The sequence below is a fragment of the Rhineura floridana genome, chromosome 2, assembly GCF_030035675.1.
Source record: "Rhineura floridana isolate rRhiFlo1 chromosome 2, rRhiFlo1.hap2, whole genome shotgun sequence".
NCBI classification, from domain to species: domain Eukaryota; kingdom Metazoa; phylum Chordata; class Lepidosauria; order Squamata; family Rhineuridae; genus Rhineura; species Rhineura floridana.
In genome coordinates, this window is record NC_084481.1 from 121,594,262 (window position 1) to 121,615,097 (window position 20,836).

The 20,836-nt window shown below is 40.2% G+C and overlaps 1 protein-coding gene across 1 annotated transcript in view; it reads right to left on the minus strand.

Moving 5' to 3' along the window:
* Nucleotides 1-7,219: 7,219 nt before the first annotated feature.
* TMEM41B (transmembrane protein 41B) overlaps nt 7,220-20,836 on the minus strand; it is a 28,383-nt gene continuing 14,766 nt past the window's right edge. Inside the window, exons 2-7 of the mRNA XM_061610379.1 lie at nt 17,464-17,581; nt 16,597-16,725; nt 14,460-14,553; nt 11,745-11,849; nt 9,711-9,849; nt 7,220-8,508 (exon numbers count right to left, since the gene is read on the minus strand). Coding sequence (XP_061466363.1) covers nt 8,339-8,508; nt 9,711-9,849; nt 11,745-11,849; nt 14,460-14,553; nt 16,597-16,725; nt 17,464-17,581 — 755 coding nt within the window. The 3' untranslated portion in view covers nt 7,220-8,338. The remainder of the gene's footprint in view (nt 8,509-9,710; nt 9,850-11,744; nt 11,850-14,459; nt 14,554-16,596; nt 16,726-17,463; nt 17,582-20,836) is intronic.

Below are 20,836 nucleotides of genomic sequence, written 5' to 3' on the forward strand. Positions count from 1 at the left end.
GAATCCTGGGTATCTTAAGGCCTACCTTACCCCATAAGAGTCTCCCCGAGCACTTCAATAAACATCTGATGCTCAAAGTACATTCACCATTTACCAGGAACAGGGAGGTGCCAACTCTATGGAAAAATCTCCCTTAGGAGGCCCACCTAGGCCAATACATTTTTAGATGCTGAGTAGACCTGGATTTTTAGAGAGACTTTATGTAAGCCGAGGGCTGTTATTTGAATTAGACTTGCACCTATGCAAACCTGTAGAATGCCTTAACATAGACATCTGAAGGCCCACTCTTAAGGTACTCATTAGCTGATGCTGAAGAAGGGGCCTTTCTGGTGGTATGTTCCATCTACCCCAGAAGAAATACATATGTGCCCATTATGGGTAGTTTTTAAACAGGCCTTAAAAATGTTTGTTTCAAACTGAAATTTAAATTGAAGATTAAATTGCTTTATATTACTTTTAAAAAGCTTTAATTTTGTAACTGGATCATTTTCTTTGGTTTTTAATAATGTTTTTATAAGCCATTTAGGGAGGGTTTTACCCTGAAAGGTGGCATATGAACACTTAAAATAAATGAATACTTTGGTCTGCTGCTACATTGGGGCTATGCATCCCCTTTAGATAACTGTTGTCTTTAAGAATTATATATATGTTTAGCTATTTTACTATACTGTCATCGTCTTGATTTTTGTGATATTTTGTTGAAAGCTGATTTTTTTAAAATCAAAACAAAAAAACAAGCATTTTCCTAGACTTTTACATGATTGCAGTGCTCTGCATCTGAAGAATTAGGTCACATAAATTTACTAAGCAGATGAACTTAATATTTGGAAAACTGTTTTCTGCATGCATATAAAGTTCCCAAATACTTCATCATATGATTGCTGCATGTATTAGAACTTAATCAGTTCAAAAAGAAAGGCATGATGTATACCATGTGCTAATAATGTTCATGCTGTTTGTTGAGACCAATGGGAATAAAAATTGAAGACGTAAAATATTTTTTTTATTTATTTGTCATTTGATTTATATGCTGCCCTTTCTCCCAGTAGAAGCCCAGGGTGATTGGGCAGTTGTGAATGTTGCTCTGCACAGCCACAGAACTCACATGTGGGACACATGTCAACATCCATGCCGAGGCCACCTTATCCGGGGCGGCTCACGATTTCATGGTCTCCATGACTGTCCCAATATGCCATTGGCCCAACACATGTAGCAGGGCATACTCTAGATTTGGTTTTTGCATCTGGAAATGGAGTTGGTGATCTGAATGTGGGGGGCCTTACATCAGCCCCTCTGTCATGGACAGATCACTGCTTGCTGAAGGTTAGACTTACAGTGGCTTTTCCCCTCTGCAAGGGTGGGGGACCTATTAAGTTGGTCCACCCCCAGAGACTAATGGAGCCGGATGGTTTCCAAAGGGCTCTGGGGAGATTTCCGGTGCTCCTGTCGAAACCTTGGTTGAACTGTGGAATACAGAAATGACCTGGGCGGTTGACATGATTGCTCCTGAGCGCCCTCTCCTGTGTAGAGCTCCTACAGCTCCATGGTATACCCCAGAGCTGACAGCGATTAAACAATATAGGAGACGGCTTGAGTGCAGATGGAGGCGAACTCCTAGTGGATGCAATTATACATTGGTAAGTGCCTATGGTAAGCTGTATTTAGGGGCAGTGAGGGCAGCAAAAGAACATTTTGCTGCCACTATCAAATCATCAATCTGCCGCCCAGCAGAGCTCTTCAGAATTGTCCGGGGCTATTACACTCTGGCCCCAGGGACATGGTGGAACCATCTGAGGCCCGCTGTTAATGAATTTGCTAGGCACTTCCAGGATAAAATCTTTAGCATCCGCCAGGACTTAGACTCCAGTGTTATAGCAGGTGAATCAAGCAAGGTATCCAGAGCACAGCCTTGTCCCAATTTCTTGGAAGAGTTTCAGTTGGTGCAGCTTGAGGACGTTGACAAGGTGCTTGGACAGGTTCGTGTAACCACTTCTGTGCTGGATCCTTGCCCTTCTTGGCTAATAAAAGCTAGCAAGGATGGAACAGCCAGCTGGGCCAGGGAAGTGATTAATGCGTCTCTGTGAGAGGGGGTGGTCCCTGGCTGCCTGAAAGAGGCAGTAGTGAGACCACTCCTGAAGAGACCCTCCCTGGACCCAGAAAATCTTAATACTATAGGCCGGTAGCAAATGTTCCATTCCTGGGCAAGGTCCTTGAACGAGTGGTTGCAGGACAGCTGCAGACACTCTTGGATGAGACCGATTATCTGGATCCATTTCAGTCAGGTTTCAGGCCTGGTTTTGGCATGGAAACAGCCTTGGTCGCCCTGTATGATGACCTTTGTCGGGAGAGAGACAGGGGGAGTGTGACTCTCTTGATTCTCCTTGATTTCTCAGCGGCTTTCGATACCATCGACCATGGTATCCTTCTGGGAAGACTGGCTGACTTGGGAGTGGGAGGGACTGCATGGGGGTGGTTCCGCTCCTACTTGGCAGGTCACCTCCAGAAGGTGGTGCTTGGGGAACATTACTCGGCACCCTGGACTCTCCAGTATGGGGTTCAGCAGGGGTCAGTTCTGTCCCCCATGCCGTTCAACATCTACATGAAACCGTTGGATGCGGTCATCCGGAGCTTTGGAGTGCGTTGCCATCAATATGCTGATGACACGCAGCTCTATTTCTCCTTTTCATCTTCATCAGGTGAGGCTGTCAATGTGCTGAACCAGTGCCTGGCTGCAACAATGGACTGGATGAGGGCTAATAAACTGAGGCTCAATCCAGACAAGACTGAGATGCTGTTAGTGGGTGGTTCTTCTGACCAGATGGTGGATGTCCAACCTGTTCTGGATGGGGTTGCACTCCCCCTGAAGGAGCAGGTTCGTAGCTTGGGGGTTCTCCTAGAACCATCTCTGTCACTTGAGGCTCAGGTAGCCTTGGTGGCACAGAGTGCCTTCTACCAACTTCGGTTGGTGGCCCAACTACGTCCCTATCTGGACAGGGATAACCTGGCTTCAGTTGTCCATGCTCTGGTAACCTCCAAATTAGATTACTGCAATGCACTCTATGTGAGGCTGCCTTTGAAGACGGTTCAGAAACTGCAGCTTGTGCAAAATGCAGCGGCCAGATTTGTAACAGGGACCAGACGGTCTGAACATATAAAACCGATTCTGGCCCGCTTGCATTGGCTGCCTGTATGTTTCTGAGCTCAATTCAAGGTGCTGGTTTTGACCTATAAAGCCTTACATGGCTTGGGACCACAATACCTGATGGAACGCCTCTCCCGATACGAACCAACCCGTACACTACGTTCAAGATCAAAGGCCCTCCTCTGGGTGTCTACTCCAAGGGAAGCTCGGAGGGTGGCAACAAGGGAGAGGTCCTTCTCAGTGGTGGCCCCCAAATTATGGGATGATCTGCATGACAAGGTGTGCCTGGCACCAACACTGTTATCTTTTCGGCGCCAGGTCAAGACTTTCCTCTTCTCCCAGGCATTTTAGCATGTGTTTTAAATTGTTTTTATATTGTTTTAAATTTTAAAATTGTGTTTTAAATTGTTTTTAAAATATGTGTTTTGAATTGTATATTTGTTTTAATGATTTTGATTGCTGTAAACCACCCAGAGAGCTTCGGCTATGGGGCGGTATACAAGTGCAATAAATAAATAAATAAACGATCTCCATTTATTAGTGCTTTCTGTTATACATGTTATGTTCCCAAGTCAGGGATGCCAATAGGATTTCTTGGGCCTGGTACACTATGTATGGATTGGGCTCCCTGCACCCCCACAATCTATTGGTAAGAATTGCTGCTTATATATATATATTAATTTCACTGAGCCTACCTCACAGGGCTATTGCAAAAACAACAGGCAGGGAGGGGAAGATAATGTATACAACCTTGAATTCCTGGGTGGAACAGCAAGATACAAATATATAATGTAATTCACACATAATGTAAAGAAAGCCAGAAGAGCACCCCCTTCCTGTAATAGCAACATTTCATAGTCCTGATATTTACAGCAAAATACAAAAACAAAGGATTTGCCAACCCTGATAAACAACAAGCAAAAAATACTCTACGTGCAGTTTCACAACTCTGATGTCTGAACTACCACCTCTCAGCCTAGCCTACCTCACAGGGTTGTTGTGAAGATAAAAGGGGAAAGGAGAAGACAATGAATGCAGCCTTGAGCTCCAGGGAGAAAAATCAAGATATACATAAATAACATGAAGCAACAAATATGTGCACTTAAAACACACACAAACTTTTTAAAGCCAATTTTGATAAACAAAAAAGTATCCTTATGTCCATAGGAACTTTAACTAGCTGCAGCTGTAAAATGTTACATTATTTTATGGTTGTACAGTATTTGCCAGTTCATTTTATATTGTATAGTTTTGGTTTTTAGTTACAGTAACAACCCAATGATGACAAGCAGAGCCATAGTGGCTGTGAGGGGGACATGGAAAACTGGGGGGGGGGGAGACGACGACTGCCATATCACAATTTCTCAGTAGAAAGAAAACTTCATTTATTTCACGGGAGTTACTTCTGCATAAAACATACCAAAGCTAGGCAATTGTGTTTTACAGCACACTTGGGAGTGAATGAAATAATGCAGATATACCCCAGTATCCTTCTCCATTGTCAGGCTAGCAGCAATTTTTTTTCCTGTTGCCCTTGGAGTCCTCTCCCCTTCTAGGTGGGGGTGGTCAGCATTCCTTTATCCGATTGGTTAGCAATCTTAGCAAGGTTGTTGCCTGCCGAGTGCCAAAGCCTTACAGCTGCCTCCACATTTTGCTTTCTAACTCTCTTTAGAAATGTCAGATTGATTTAGCTTTCATTTTAAAAAAAGTAGTAAGAGTTCAGGGACCCTGCTGCTTTGGGGCCCAATACATGTGTACCCCCATCAGCAGCCGTCCCTAGTAAGTACATATAATGAAACCAAGTCTTAACTATCTGGACAATCAATCAGCTGAGATAATTAGCTTTGCTTTTCCTATTGCACCAGCAGCGAAACAAGCCAGAAAGTCATAATTAACCATAGCTGTTGTTTGCAAAGCAGGTGCTATGGTTAATAGTGTCCAAACTAGTTAGGATAGGGAAGCCAGCTTTAAACCATGGCTTCATATCCTGCCATATTTGGAAGACATAAATCAGTTTCCAGGTTGGACATAACAGAAAGCAATGGTTAACTGCAGCTTTCTGGCTTGTTCACTTGCTCCTGCAAAGGAAGGAGTGAAGCAGCTGCATTCAGGTTCCTGTCAAGGTTCATCTTGACTTATTAAGCAGGGATTTGTTTGTCCAAACACAGCCAATGAATTGCTTAAATCCATCCCTTGCAACCCTTGCGTCTCTCCTTTTTGTTTTCCTTGTCTAGAAGCAGATAATGAAAAAATACAACAAAAAGGGAGCTGACCCTAATGAAACAACGGTGAAGCAAAAGCCTACCAAAACAGAGAAGTGTTCAAGTGGCAGCAGAATGTCATTAGGGAGAAGAACAAACAAATATATCAGGATAGGAAGTTTTAAAGACAAGGTGATTCAACTAGGAAGGCCCTCTCCTACCAGCTGCACCACAGAAGAGCCTCTCAAGAAAACATCAGTGAACAAGGAAAATTGCATGGGAAGTATTTGTTTATGTTCCTCTGACATGTGTTATGTATGTTGACAAGGCACCAATGACAAATGTGCAATTTAAATATGTACTGTGTTTATGAAGTCAATTGCATAACCCAAACGATTCCATTTTCAGTTTATTAAATAGAATTAAAACCATACAGCTCTGTAAAACCTAAGGCTGTTATGTAAAAAGATGTTTAAAAACGTAACCCAACCAGTTAGTTGTTCTGTATCCTGAACATCAAAGACAGAATGAAAATTGCCTATTATGCACTCAAATCAGCAAGAAAGCTACACAACTTGGACACAGCAGAGTAGGAGTATCAACCACAGTTTGAAGTACCTGCAACAGTTTTACCACTAAGGCCAAAATGGGTCACCATTAATAAAGTGGCATTAGTCGTTATAGATGTACTTTGAAACATTTCTGAACCAACCAATTTGTCAAAAGATCTAAGCAGTAATAACAGTCTATCTAGCAGGATCACATTTCATTATGCCACTATACTGTTTTGTTATGAAGTTAACTTTAAAAAAGTCAACAAGCAACAAAAACTGCATATGTGGAACATAAATGACAAAGTATATTAATGTATTTCCTGTGTGAATGCATTACACATAATACTGCAATGAAGTTTGTCAATCCATATTATATTACAAAAGAACAAATCTGCAGTAAATATTAGTACCTTCCAACATTACCACATGCTCTTACATTACAAAGGCTCCATTGAAAAGAGATGATTTTCAGAATGAAAAGAAAGCTACTTTACAAGGTTGTTGAAACATATTTAAAAAATATTTCCCCCTGAATTATAACACAATTTAGTTGAACATTAAGCACCATGCAACTTTAACAATGGACTTCCAGGCGAATTTAATTCTGTAAAGGACTCTCCACTTTTCTCAGCAGAGTTTGATTGGTCCCTTGCCCTACTTTAAATTCAAAAAGGGCATAATCCAACAAAGATTGTCTCTTCCATTGCTTTCAATGGCATCTGCAACTATTTTTTTCTGGACTGAGTCCTTTTTTCTTTCTTTTTGACTGGATAAATATTTCTGTATTTTAAACAGGATAGGTTGGCTCTTGTAGATCAAATTACTTGCAACCACGTATAGATCTCAGGGTCTTTCACTACTGAAGCTATTATCCACCCACCCCACCAATGTCTACTGCTCTCCACTGCTTTTGAGCAATCATAGTAGAAAACGAATATTCTTCAGTGAAAGCTTATTTGCTGAAGAGCCGCACACTCAAGGGAATAACAGACAGCCTTTGATTGCTGTAAACCAAGTAGGAAAATGCCATTCTGAGAGAAAGGGCTTGCCAACATATACATGGGGTTGGACTAGGTAGTACACAGTAGTTTTTCAGAATATACGGCATGTAGTGCACAACTCTGCTGGTGAGTAATCTGCTTTACTTGTACAAATGCTAAAATTGTCCAATAAAAAAATAACTGCACAGAGTAATCAGGTCTAGAATCAGGCATGTTAGAGTGTTATTCCGAACTGGAACAGTATAATGAAGCCCACAAACAGGAAAAAATACCCCTGGCGACAATAATAATTATTGGGGAATAAGAACCATAATACATCACTTAAAATTTTAAAAATAAATTTAATCATCAGTTAGTCTTTCATCAGAACATGGACACACCTGCCTAGCACTAAGATCTATTTACAAGATACACAATTTGTACATGATAATCCTAATCCAGTGAAAGTATGCATGTAGACATGGAATTTCCTCATCCTGAGGCACTTTTAATCTATTTCAGTTGCAGGGGACTGAAAATGAATGAAGGACCCTGTGTCTGAAGGGGCACTGTGTAGGCACTTCGAACACCCATGGATCTCTGGATCAGAGGTTATGTTATATGGCCATGTTACATAAACAAAAACCTAACAAACACTGTATAAATAATTAACTTTAATAACCGATTTTTGAAGAACTATCAATTTGTTGCTAAGAAATGATTTCCACATTTCTGTAAGAACTTATATAAATGTATGCTGATGATAATAACTTGACAGCTGATTAATTAGTTTAATAATATATTAGCAATTTTGGAAATAGCTGCCATACATCTGAAATACTGGCAAAAAAATCCAAAAACATTAGCATTTTTCATCTGCCATGATAAAGTCTGATTAGCCCCGACCCCAGCAAAAACATTTATATGACATTCATAAAGGGAAAGTCCAGTGTTTCCACGGTTAGCATGAAGCAAAATGAAACCCAGGAACTTTTGAAACACTGGCCAAAGTATTTCTTCCTGCTTTCCAACAAAGAGTTCATTAATAAAGAACCTATACAATCTATTAGTCCACTGGGCTGTAGAATCCATTGTGCAGTCCATTATTCTTTAAGAATTATGAATGATGGTAAAAAGAAGTGAGGGCAAGAGGAATGAATCATTCACATTAAGTTTTCACAAACAAAATAAGGCATATATATAGTTCAAATTAAACATAACAGTTAAAATTAACAATGCTTATATATATATATTTAAAAGTTATAGTTCATCTTAATTTTATTCTGACTGCAATTATATTGTCTTTATGCCCCATAAATAAAAGTAAGCAAGAAATCCAGAAACGTTTTTATCCCTTACAATTCTCTCCTTTTGAATTGTGAAAGATCCAATAGAAAAGTGGCCATAGAAATAATGCTGATCCTGAGATGAAATATGGGAAGTGAAGATCCAGGATGACTCTCATTCAAACTTCTGTTTAAGTTTCTTCTGAAAAACTGCTGGCAGAATAGAGAGTATAGCTAGAATCATGAGAATGAAAACAGAGTTCCAGGAGACTGCTTCACCTGCTGTTGTAAGCTGGTATAGTGTTGTTCCAGCTTTAATTGCTACAAATGATGGTGGTGCAACACCTGGGAAAAGAAAGACAGATAAGAAAATGGATCAGAAATAGCAAAAAGATTTAACAATAGTTTTTTTAATATCAGTGATTCTTATATATTATTACCCCTCATGATCTAGAAAAGTCTCCAAGGGACTTTTCTATACACCTGCTTCTACTTCTCTATTCTTCCCTGATTTTGCGACCTGCTTTTAAAACATTTAATACATGTCTTCAGGTTGCCACACTAAATTATATACATTCTGCTTTGTAACAAATATGTATAAGGTGGCTTATAAAGATCAAAATAAAATAAAATGCAGCCTAATCCCACCCAACAATAGTTGAACCCAACAATAGTTGAACCCAACAATAGTTGAACCCAACAATAGTTGAACCCATCAACAGTTAAAAACAGTTGAGAACCTGAAAAAGCCAGCCTAAATAAAATTGTCTTCGCTGCCTTCTTAAAAGCAAGTGTTAAAAAAGTGTGGGAGTCAAGACAGTACCTTGTGGCATCCTTTGAACCAAAGACCATGGGGCGAAGTAGTAATCACTAAGGTCCACCTTCTGGAAGCTACAACCCAGGATTTTACTTCCACCTCCTTCAGGGTCATTGGGATATCACCTTCTCACAATGAAGCATTTACTGCTTCTGTGACCTAACAAGCCAAAAAGGGCAAGGAGCCAAAGCAACTGTCATTGGCCTTGGTTCTCCAAGTAACTTTTCCATAGCCTCAGGTTGCACAAGTTGAAAGGTATTCAACATAAAGTGACCAGGAGGGAGCCCTGTATGATCACTAGGCCTTATTCTGAAATAACCATGGCATTAAAGTTGGAGCGGATGTGAGCAACTTCTATCTGAGAAGCATCTTGCAGAGCAGTCACCATTCCCGTTGGCCAAACTGCAACAGGCCTTTTAGTACGCTGAACAGATCTACTGGCAAACACTGTGTAGACATAATAGTGTTGGGGAGATAGGGTTTCTTCACCACAATCACAGCCACAGGCTCTAAAATGGAATACAGCCTGTGAATGATCTTCAGAATTTCAGCTCATTTTTATTTAGCTGCAACATTTACACTCCTGCATTCCCTAAAAAAACCACTAATAGAAGAATAGAACAGTCTTTCAAAATTTATACAACTGCCCAACAGATGGGGCTGTATACTAATGAATCACATGGAAAATACTGTTGCATTTAGCAAATTTAATATTAATCAGACTTCTTACCTAGAAAAGTACCAATAAAAAATACTTTCAGTGGTACATTTATTACAGGAGATGTTATATTGATAAACCAATTAGGAAGAAAAGGAGTTATTCTCAAAAATATTATGTAGTTAATGAGGTGTTCTCTATGTCGTTCAACCTGTTAGGATATAAAAATTCCAAATTAAAACAATCCTATCATAGAACTACAGCAGTAATCTTAATTGCATAACCATTCCCTCTGTTTCCAAAGGCTGGTCCTTATCTAGCTAAAATGGAACCATTCACACACAGAACAGAACAACAAGTCTGGATGAACTCCAAGGTTTGCAGAAGTGCAAAAAAAAAACTTTCGGGGGGAAACTAAGGAGGCTAGAGAACCCCAAAACAACACAAAGAGGACTGAGCATGCTGAGTGACCAAAGAATGCTGACAGTTGGATGAAAAAAAACCCAAAATACTGGGTGGGAGGGGGAACAAAATAGAGCATCATAGAGGATGGACATGGCTAACTGAATGGAACAGTGATCAAGACCACCACACTGCAATATTTTGTTGTAGGTCTCACTTTTCCACTAACAGTGAACTCAGGTGGTTGAGTGCCAAACTGGGCCACCCCAAATTAAGGGAGCAGTTTCTACCTAGGGATATATGGGTAGGCATGTACAAGTATGTACATTAAGAGAAAATTTCTTTTTTAAAATATATTATATATACGTATAACTGGCACAGAAAGGACCTGTGAGTTTCTGGGGTTGAGAGCACAGAGATAAGAGCACACTATAGTAACTGATTTCATTGCCTAAAAAGAGACCTTATGGTTCACATACTGCCAAATGCAGGAATTGCCATATTAGCAGCTACCTTGAGGGAGGGAGGGGTGGAAGGAGACATGCTCAGAGCTTGGAAAAGTTGCTTTTTTGAACTACAACTCCCATCAGCCCCAGCCAGCATGGCCGCTGGATTGGGCTGATGGGAGTTGTAGTTCAAAAAAGTAACTTTTCCAAGCTCTGGCATGCTGTAACTTGGGGGTCACTAACCCAGCACCATAGTGACTGTGAAAGCCTTCACTGGTACCCCCAGCCAAGGGACCTAGATTCTGAGCTTTCATTTTTTTAAAGTAAGTCCCTAGCTCTCCTAGAAAGTAAGTTATGAAGCAAAATGTAAAGGTACTTCTGAGGTGATTTCTGAGAAATGAGCCAGCTTAGTTGCTTCTGCCTCTCAGTGTTTTTAGCCAATGAGTGAAGTCAGAGTTTATTTATTTACTATTTGATTTATATCCCACCCTTCCTCCCAGCAGGAGCCCAGGGCGGCAGAGTTGTGACTGATAAATGAATATGGACACTAAGGAATCCCTGGGGCCCAAAAGATGCTGTCTTCCCCTCCCCTTTAGTGCACTTTTCATGCTTCTGTTTTATTTTCTAGTAGTCTTTAAAATCTCTGTAGTTTGCTCTTCCTTTTTACCTAGCAACCATGATGCATCTTTCCTATGCTGGGTTCATGTGAAATGAGGTACTCCCTAGACGTACCTGTACTCTCTCTCATTTTGTGTTATATCATGCCATCAATGCCTTCATTGCAGCCATTTTGTGACTGGTGCTCTCCGCACTGCTTCAAAATTTGAAATATGCCACCTGGCCCAAAATGGTTGGCAACCCCTGCTATAACTGTTTTCAAGTTGGCTTGTTTCAAATAAACCATAATTAACATTAATCAAAGTTTGTCAGTTCAGACGACCCAACATGTGGTTTAGCAAGAAGAATTCTTTATTGCCATGCAGCAGGAGAAAAGAGACGTGTGCAAGCCCAAGGCTTACTAGACTCTTTCCTGTCAAAGCATGAGATCCAAACACAGCCACAGTGTATCTTCTACTACTACTACTATGAATAAGACTAATCCTTGTGATCAGGAGTAGAAAAAATGATATTGATTGATTGATTGATATCCCGCCCTTCCTCCCAGCAGGAGCCCAGGGCAGCAGTATTTGTGTAATTCCTATCTTCTAATGCTTAAATTTAATCCTTTACGACAGATGTTCCACCACAGTGACTTTACCTGTTTTGACCATTTCACTGCTTTCTCTGTTAAATATCTATACACAACTGGTCTTCCAACTAAATAGGACAGCATGTAACAGAAAGAGGCCCCAAGTCCAGAGCACTGCAAATGAATGAAAAATAGACACTCTTATATAGGCATCCTTAATATAATTAAAATGTAATAATGGTATTTCAAATAATTTCTGTAATTAAGCGTTGATCTCTACATTCAACATTTTTAAGTACTCCCCCAATCCTAAAAAGCTAGCATATCTGGAAGAAAACTACTCTCATGCTAGTTTTCTATATGAAATAAGTTATATATAGCCGACATTCTAAATGGTGCAGTCCAAGGTCTGTCACATGATTTTGTACTTCCTTTTGTACAAGAAGCTTCAGAACACTAGCAACAACAGAAAACTATTGCTGCAGAGAAGCAAGAGCAATCCACAATGTAGTAGATACACATTTCCCTTCACATTGCTTATCCAAGCCCTTTCAAACTGTCTTGAGCATGTCTTTTACTGTATGGGGGAAGGGATGTCCAACATCATTAGATACATAACCTAATCTTCAAATTAATATGTTTCGGATGGTTTCTAGTTGCCCAGTTTTATAGCCACCAGCAAATGTTTCTGTGAAATTAGCACAGCGGGGGAACCTTTCCCCTCTGGGCCAATCATGGCCCTTCAGGGGGTCCCATTTGGCCCCCAAGGCCATTTTCCCCAGACCATGCCCAGCCACTCATTAGCTTATGTCAGTAGTTATGTCAGCTGATGTGCAAGACAACAGGGTTTAATCCTGCACTGGCTGTGCGATCCTGTTCCTAGCAGGAAAAAAGATTACGCACCCAAGGGAGCAGGATTTAATCCCCCCTCATCAGCTGAGTGGGAATTTATTTATCTATTGATTGATTGATTGATTGTATTTGTATACCGCCCCATAGCCGAAGCTCTCTGGGCGGTTTACAGTACCTAAAGACACTACAAACACATGTACAAATTTAAAACACATCTTTTAAAAACAATTTAAAACACAATTTAAACATTTAAAAAACACCTGGCAGAGTATTGACCTGGCACCGAAAATATAACAGTGATGGCGCCAGGCGCACTTCGTCAGGCAGATCATTCCATAATTTGGGGGCCACCACTGAGAAGGCCCTCTCCCTTGTTGCCACCCTCCGAGCTTCCCTCGGAGTAGGCACCTGGAGGAGGGCCTTAGATGTTGAGCGTAGTGTATGGGTTGGTTCGTATCAGGAGAGGCGTTCCATCAGGTATTGTGGTCCGAAGCCATGTAAGGCTTTATAGGTTAAAACCAGCACCTTGAATCGAGCTCGGAAATTAAATCCCTACTTCAAAGAGGCTTTTGCAAAGGCTTTAAGGCAGCTCCTGTACTCCCATTTGCTCAAATGGGAGTGCAAGAGCTGTCTTAAAGCCTTTTCCCGTGCTTCTCCTTTAATTCTCCAACATCAGGAACTTAAAGGGGGGGGGTCTTGCAAGAAGCTTTTGCAAGTCTCCCTCCTACCCCTTTAAGTCCCCAACTGCAGAGACCTAAGGGAAGCCCAGGGGATTGTGACATGGACACCTGTCAAATTTGGCCTGCAAGGCAGATTCTGATATGGATCTGGCCTGTGGAGCCAAATTTTTGCCATCCCTGCTTTAGCATATACCCATAGAGCAGCAGGGTATTTTGCTATCACCCATTCAACAATCAATGGCCATTATGTTTTTTTAAAAAATGTACTCCTTTCTGAGAGTTGATGCATTACCACCACCCGTTATGTCAAAATAAAAATTCAGCTGTCCCAGGAGTGGAAGATTTGCTCTATTTTCTTATCTGCATTTCTACCACCTAGTCTATTCCTTTGTTAGCAAGTTAATATTCAATAGAGGAAAAGCCAGTCCTGCTTTTAATATATTGTTTATTTACACTGGACATTTAACATAGCCAGTTAAATACATTTAAAATAGTTTTACCATATCTTCTAATCAATGGATTGCTTTGGCTATGGGGCGGTATACAAGCGCCATAAATAAATAAACAAACAAACATGCCTAACTAAGGTCCATTAATTTCAACAGGTCACCTCTGAGTATGACTAACACTGGATACAACCTTAGAACAGCTTTTCAAATAAAATAAATCTTATAAAGAATACACAAACAATACATGAAAAAAACAATATAGCAGAAGCACAATTCTTTTACAGATGTGGGCCCCCTGATTTACATTGGGGAGGAAGATTTGGTCCTTACCTCCTCAGCTGCAATTCCAGTGAAGATGCCTCCTGCACCTCAATTAACCTTGGGAAAATAGCTCCCATTGGCACACAATGCAACACAAGGGAAGGGTTAAATGTCCTTTCATGCTGCAGTCTCAGTACAAATCAGAGTGCAGATACATACAATTTAAGGGGAGAAATCTATTTAGGGTAACGTGTAGTTTGACTGTGAGGTACTTCTCTTTCATCAATATTGTTTCTGTGTCTGTTTCTATGCTGTTGAGTTACATTACTAATTTGTTTGTTTCAAATTGTATTATTGTAAACAGTTTGAACTTTCCAAAAAGTTGTCTCTAAATATTTTAATTAATAAATAAGAACTCCCCTGTGCATTAGTTCAATAGTTACATATTAAAAGGTACTCACATCATCTGCTTCTGCACAAAAGATCAAATACCTAAATTTTTTGGAGAAGAAAACCATTCTGCACTTGTAATTAAAACTTACCAAACAAACAAGAAATAGAGCTAGTGGGAAAGGGTAGAGAAATCCCGAAAGTATACTCAGAAATATAGATCCAGGAATAGCAAAGGTTTGCAAGCTGGATGGTGGTTTTAGTTAAGGAGAAAATTATTTAGCAGTTTTGAAAATGCAGAGTAATTTTATGCATTGTTACGCAGATGTTAAGTCCCATTATATTTAATAAAGCTATTGTATTTAATAAAGATAAGTGTACATGGGATTGCAACTGTTGAAATTTAAAATAACACGAATTTAAATATAAAATACAAGCAATTTAAAGCTGCTTTAATAGTTGAAGCATGCATGGGTACCTTAAGACTTCTCTACATAGGGCTTCTTCATACATTTTGTTTTTTAGGTGTACATCTAAAATTGTATAACATACATGACAACCGCATTTGCAAATGTTCTTATCATATAGGCATACTTGAGAGGGAACTGGGATTGGCTACCTGTTTTATGTACACTTGTTGGTAAATCTGGGATTGCTACTGGTTAATAAGGAGGAGCAGCAGAACATTACAGGCAGTATTTTAATGTGCTTTTCAAAAAGATCACAATGAATGTTGAAAACTGTCATTAATCTGAAATATTCTGTCTGGAATGTGTAGAATAGACTATGCTGTTCTGTTAAATAAAATTATTTATTAGATTTATATCCTGCCCTTCCTCTCAGTAGCAGCAAGTAGATGTGTAGACTAAAGTTCTGTGAACTGAAGTCTTAGAACAGCATTATTTGTAATATAAAGTGCTACTCAATGGCAATATTAAATAGCCTTGATTTTAGTTGTGAAAAGTTGTTCACATGGTACCAATACAGCATGCCTCCATCAACTTCTAAATAGATAAGTGAATCAAAGGCTCATTTCTATATAAGTGTTGTTAACAACATAGCAATAGCAAATTAGCATATTTTATCCCCACAGGAAAAACACACCAATAAAAATAAAACTGTGTTTTAACAGGCAGAGTATGTGTTAAGAATTTTTTTTTAAGAAACAGCTTCACAGCACAAAAATATTCCTTTATGTGAATAAGTAAACTCTTCCTGAACACCCTTATCCCTATTGACTTTTTATGGGCAGAATCTCCATGCCTTAACAATACAGGATTAAACCAAGTTAAGTTAGGTTTCTTCTTAAATCAGTAAACGTTTGATTTCTGTGGCACAGAAATTTATATACTTTATGTTCTGTTAAAATTGATAAACCCCTCTTCTTTTAAATGAACAAAGCAGAAATAGGGAACCTGTGGCCCTCCAGATGTTGCTAGACTGATTCCCATTAGACCCAACCAGGATCGCCAATGTTTAGAGATGACATGAGTTGTGTTCCAACAATGTCTGGAGGACCACAGCTTTCCCGTTCCTGGAATAGTGCAGTGCACAGAGAATTGGCTTAGACCAGGGTTCAGTTCCTGCTCAGATTTCATGGGTAGTGGCACTCTCTCAATCTTCAGTATTTCTCTGTAAGATTAAAATGATCCAACTCATAGGACTGTCCTTAAGGATGAGTGTAAAATCAAATCATTTATAAAGCAATCCTATATATTCAGATGTAACTTCCACTGTCTGCAATGAAGTAAATATGTTTAGAACAGCATCCTTGTTCTTTTGAATTTATTTCCCTATTAATACCATGCACTCCATTTTTTCCTCTCTTCCTTTCTGATCCATTCTTATGAACACAAACTATGTTCATTTTCGAGGCTGAAGAAAACTGAAAGTGGGAAAAGAGCCTTCTTGTACAAACCACGCAGGTAAGTATTGGAAACGTAACACTGTTAATTATCAGCAGTTCCATCTTGAAAAATGCCAAGTACGATCTCTCAAATTATGCACAGCTCTTAACGCCTTTTCCCCAAGCAGTTTCCTGTACCCTATCCCACATTGTTCAGGAGCCCCCCCCCGGACCTTTTTTGAGGGGCGCAGGAGGCTGTAGGAGGGATGAGGGGATGGATAACTTTTCTTCTGTGAATTTCCTTCTATTCATCCACATTAGGTTACCCAGAGATCCAAATAAGGTAACCCAGAGGGCCCACCACCACCACATAGGAAAAAGAGCCTAGAAACTACTTCATGTCACATTCCATGATGCCCTACCTATTTTTCAAACAAGGATACAAAACGTAAGTAGTAAAATAAGCCACTAATACTTGTACATAGAAGTTATCCTTGTATTTAGAGAGAACTTTTCCTAAGGCTTTAGCATCATCCATGTCTCTGGGAACCTTTATACATTCTCTCTCCTCTCTGTAGAAAAAAAAATCAAATGAAGTTACCAACATACACAGCTATCACTTGCCCTCAGACAGCAGGGATACTAATACATATACAGGCCACCATGACCTTATGAAACATGCACTCCAAGATTTCATATGAAATATTACTAATCACACTATTGCAACCCCCGGCCTTTTCACATATAGCTGTTACTTTCATCAAAGCCGGCCTTAAACTACAGTTGTTGAACTGTAACCTGTTTAGATTTCAAAGTCAATCCAGCAAAAATTCAATAGTTTAGACATTACTAGATAATTTTAGGTGATCAAACCTTTGCCCCCACTCCAGCAATTAACCACCAAATTAAAAGTTAATGTTCAAAACAAGACTCCAACATTATATTCAGGATAATAAACTATTCAGGCACAAGTATTTTTCATAGATTGTAGAGCAGGTGGAACATGCATTTTATGCTTTAAGAAAGACAATTCATCATAGTATTACAACAAGTTTCCACAATGTATTGTCTGGACGACAATAACAAACAGTCATTAATGAACTTTTAAACAACTATGTTAATTTTCAGACAGGAATGAGCCAGGTAGAACACTGTGTGGTTTACTGGGAATACAAACACTAGACATTTGTACATGGCTTCTTTCTGGAGGGTCTCCTGAACTGTGCCCCCCACTCCTAAATTCTACAGATTCGTAAGATTCTTTAGGTACATCTATTGGGAACAAAACAAATGCTCTGTCATATACTTACTCACTAAGCTGTGGAAAGTTTTTATACACCAGAAACATAACAGAGGCTGCTATTAAGAAGATGGACACTAATATGAGAAGTGACATTCGTGCAGATCCACCTTCTTTATGGGCCTTTCCTGAAATGGAACAAAATTATAATTAATTCATGGGTTCTTGCATTTCATAATTGAGGAGTTGGGTTGAGGAAGGGCACTGAGGCTTCATAAGCATTTTCCACGCCATTTTTCTTTCTAAAATACTTGCAGAAGAAGAGACTACCGGAATATAAGATCAAGCTAAACAAAATGCAACTCTCAATATTACACTTCATTGATAGTGAATTAACACCTGTTTATATTAACTTATTTAAAATATCCCTCACCAAAAAGACAGAGGGAGTAAACACAGAATGATAATATCATTTGACAACAAAGAGGAAATGCAAGACACTGCCCCCTGTGGAAACATCATTTGAGAATTTTCGAGCAAGTTGGCTGCTTATTTTAAGTTTGCTAAGCACTCTTTCCCAAAGAACTCCAGTACTGTATGAGAGTCCAAATGGCCAGACAATTGTCCAATCCACACTCATCTCTTGCAAGTAGCTAGTAAGAAACCCCAATAGTTCCAATTCTGCACTGTAATTGCAAGCAGCGCCTCCCACCTCCCAAAATAAACAGAATGGCACAGGAGAGACCAGCCTGGCCCCATCCATTGGGCAGTTAACCATGCCTACGGGGGTAGTTTGGATATAGGAGTGATGGTCAGACCAGTATCTGTAAATCTGGGCTTGCATCATCAGTTTCCCTCGCCATAGGGGTAGGGGATCAATTTGAATGGCCTGCTCTTGGAGACTATCTGATAGATTCCTGAGTGATCTGGGGATTTCCAATAGCTAATGTAGGCAATTCTGTTGAGGCCCTTGCCTCATTGCAGAACATCAAGATGAGAAGAGTGATTGACATGTTCACCCAAGAGTGCCTGGCTTGATAGTGCAGTGCTCAATGTGCTCCTTGGTTCTCTTCAGAGTTACGAGCAATGAAGCAGGCTGGGTGACAGCTAGAGCAGAAGTGGTACAACGCTCAATGTGAAGCTGACCAAATAGTGGTTAGAAAGCACAACCCATGTGCATTCACATAGCGATTATGGTTGCAAAAAAAGGCCCACATTGCTGCCTCTATTGCCCTCAAGTAGCCACCCAGCAGAGCTCATTCAAATGGTACAAAATCTGGTACTACCTACTTCAGTTAATGGGGCACTGGAAACATCAAAGGCCTGCTGTGGTACGTTTCCTAGGCACTTCAAAAACAAAATGGTTTTGCTTCATATTGATGTTGCTGCTGGTGAGACATGTAATCCAATTTTGTGTGAATAGTCCCAGCTACTGGGACTTGCGAATGTGGACGTAATGCTTCTGGCTGTCCATCCCATCACTTGCCCTTTTGATCCTTGCCCATCCTGGCTTGTTCATGCAAGTTAGGAGAGGGGGGCTAAAAGGGTGGATCCAGCAGATGGTTAACACATCCTCGCATGAGACGGTTGTGCCGACTGCCTTGAAGAAGGCAGTGGTATGCCCACTTTTGAAAAAGCCCTCCCTGGACCCTGAGGTATTTGCCAACTACTGCCCAATCTCTAATACCCCCCTTTTTGGAATAGATTATCTATACCCATTCCAGTCTCGGTTCAGGCCTGAGTCTGACATACAATCAGCATCCTCCTGGACCATCTCCAGGTTAGGAGTTGGAGGCACTGTTTTACAGCGATTCTGCTACTACCCTGTATGATTGGTACCAGAGAATAGCATTAAGGAGCTACATGTCTACATCTTGGCAGTTTAGCTGTAGCATACTGCAAGGCACTATTTTTCCCCAATGCTATTTAACATCTACATGAGAACACTGGAGGCAATCATTAGGAGGTTTGGGACACAGTGCCATCAGTATGCTGATGACACTCAGCTCTACTTTACTATTAAATCTGAGTCAGGAGAGGGCATGAATAAGCCAAACCAGAGCCTGGATGTAGTGGTGTAGATGAGGGTCAATAGACTGAACAATCTTGCTAAGAGACAGGCACTTTGATAAGTGGTTCTCAGTTCTGAGAATTGGGAAGTCTGCCTGTTGTAGATGGGGTTGCACTTCCCCTGAAGAAACAAGTATGCAGCTTAGGGGTGCTCTTGGAATCATCTTTGTCCATGGAGGCCCAGGTGGCCTCTGTGGCCAAGAGCACCTATCACCAGTTTCAGCTGGTGCATCAGCCATGCCCCTTCCTGGACTGGGAAAATTTGGCCACTGTGACACACATGTTGGTAACCTCATGTCTAGACTATTGTAATGTGCTCTATGTGGGCCTTCCCTTGCAGCTGGTCCAGATGCTGCAGCAAGTGTAGAACGCTGCAGCCCAGGTGGTACGTTGTGATTCTTATTGGGCACATATCACACCAGAGCTGAGAGATCTGCACCGGATGCCTATTTGCAACTGGACCAGGTTACCTCAAAAGCTATCTTTCGCTCCATTGCCTAGTAAGGAGATTATGTACAGCAAATCGAAGTTATCTTTGCCATGGCATGATGATTATCAGCTTGTGGTAACATGGAGGTGGCCATTTTCACTGGTAGCACTGGTAGTTGTGGAATGCCCTCCCAGATGAAATACAAGAGGCTTCATTAGTACTGGACTTTTGCCAGCTCCTGAAGACACACCTGTTTAGGTAAGCATTCCCCTGAACTTGAACTTCTGATTTTATTAACTGGTTTGTTTTGGTGTTTGTTTTAAAACTACTTTGTCACATTTTTAAACTTGTTTGTTTTATTGTATATTTTAATTACCGATGTTTTAATGCTCTGATTGAACTATAGTTGTGTATTTTAATTACATATGTGTTTTATAACGGATTTTATTGTTGTAAAATGCTTAGACACCATTTTGGCATATTAGCGGTATATAAACCAATAAATAATTAACGCCTATGCCAATTTATTGCAGTGAGCTTAAGCATACTGGCTGTGATCACTGATCTGGTGTCACAGATTAATTTGCTTTTTTTGCTTGCTTTTTTAGTTTAAATAAAAGTCCTAATTATAGTAAAATGCTAAGTATGCATTAGTGTTTTGAGAAACAAAAACACCAGTTTGACAAAGTAATTGAAATTCACTCAAGTCTACTTCTAAAGGGGAGCTCTCTCACCACTTCAGAAGTGATGACAATCAAGTAATAAATTTATCTCTGGTTAAATTTGCTTCTATTGACAGGCACAGAAAGCCTGTCTGTGATAGCTGGTCCAAGACAACTATCTCACTCAGGAAGGCAACTGTGTGACAGAGCTGCTACACACTCAGCTGGCTAGATCACCTAACCCTGCTTATCTGCCCAATAATAATATAATCCCAGAGTGT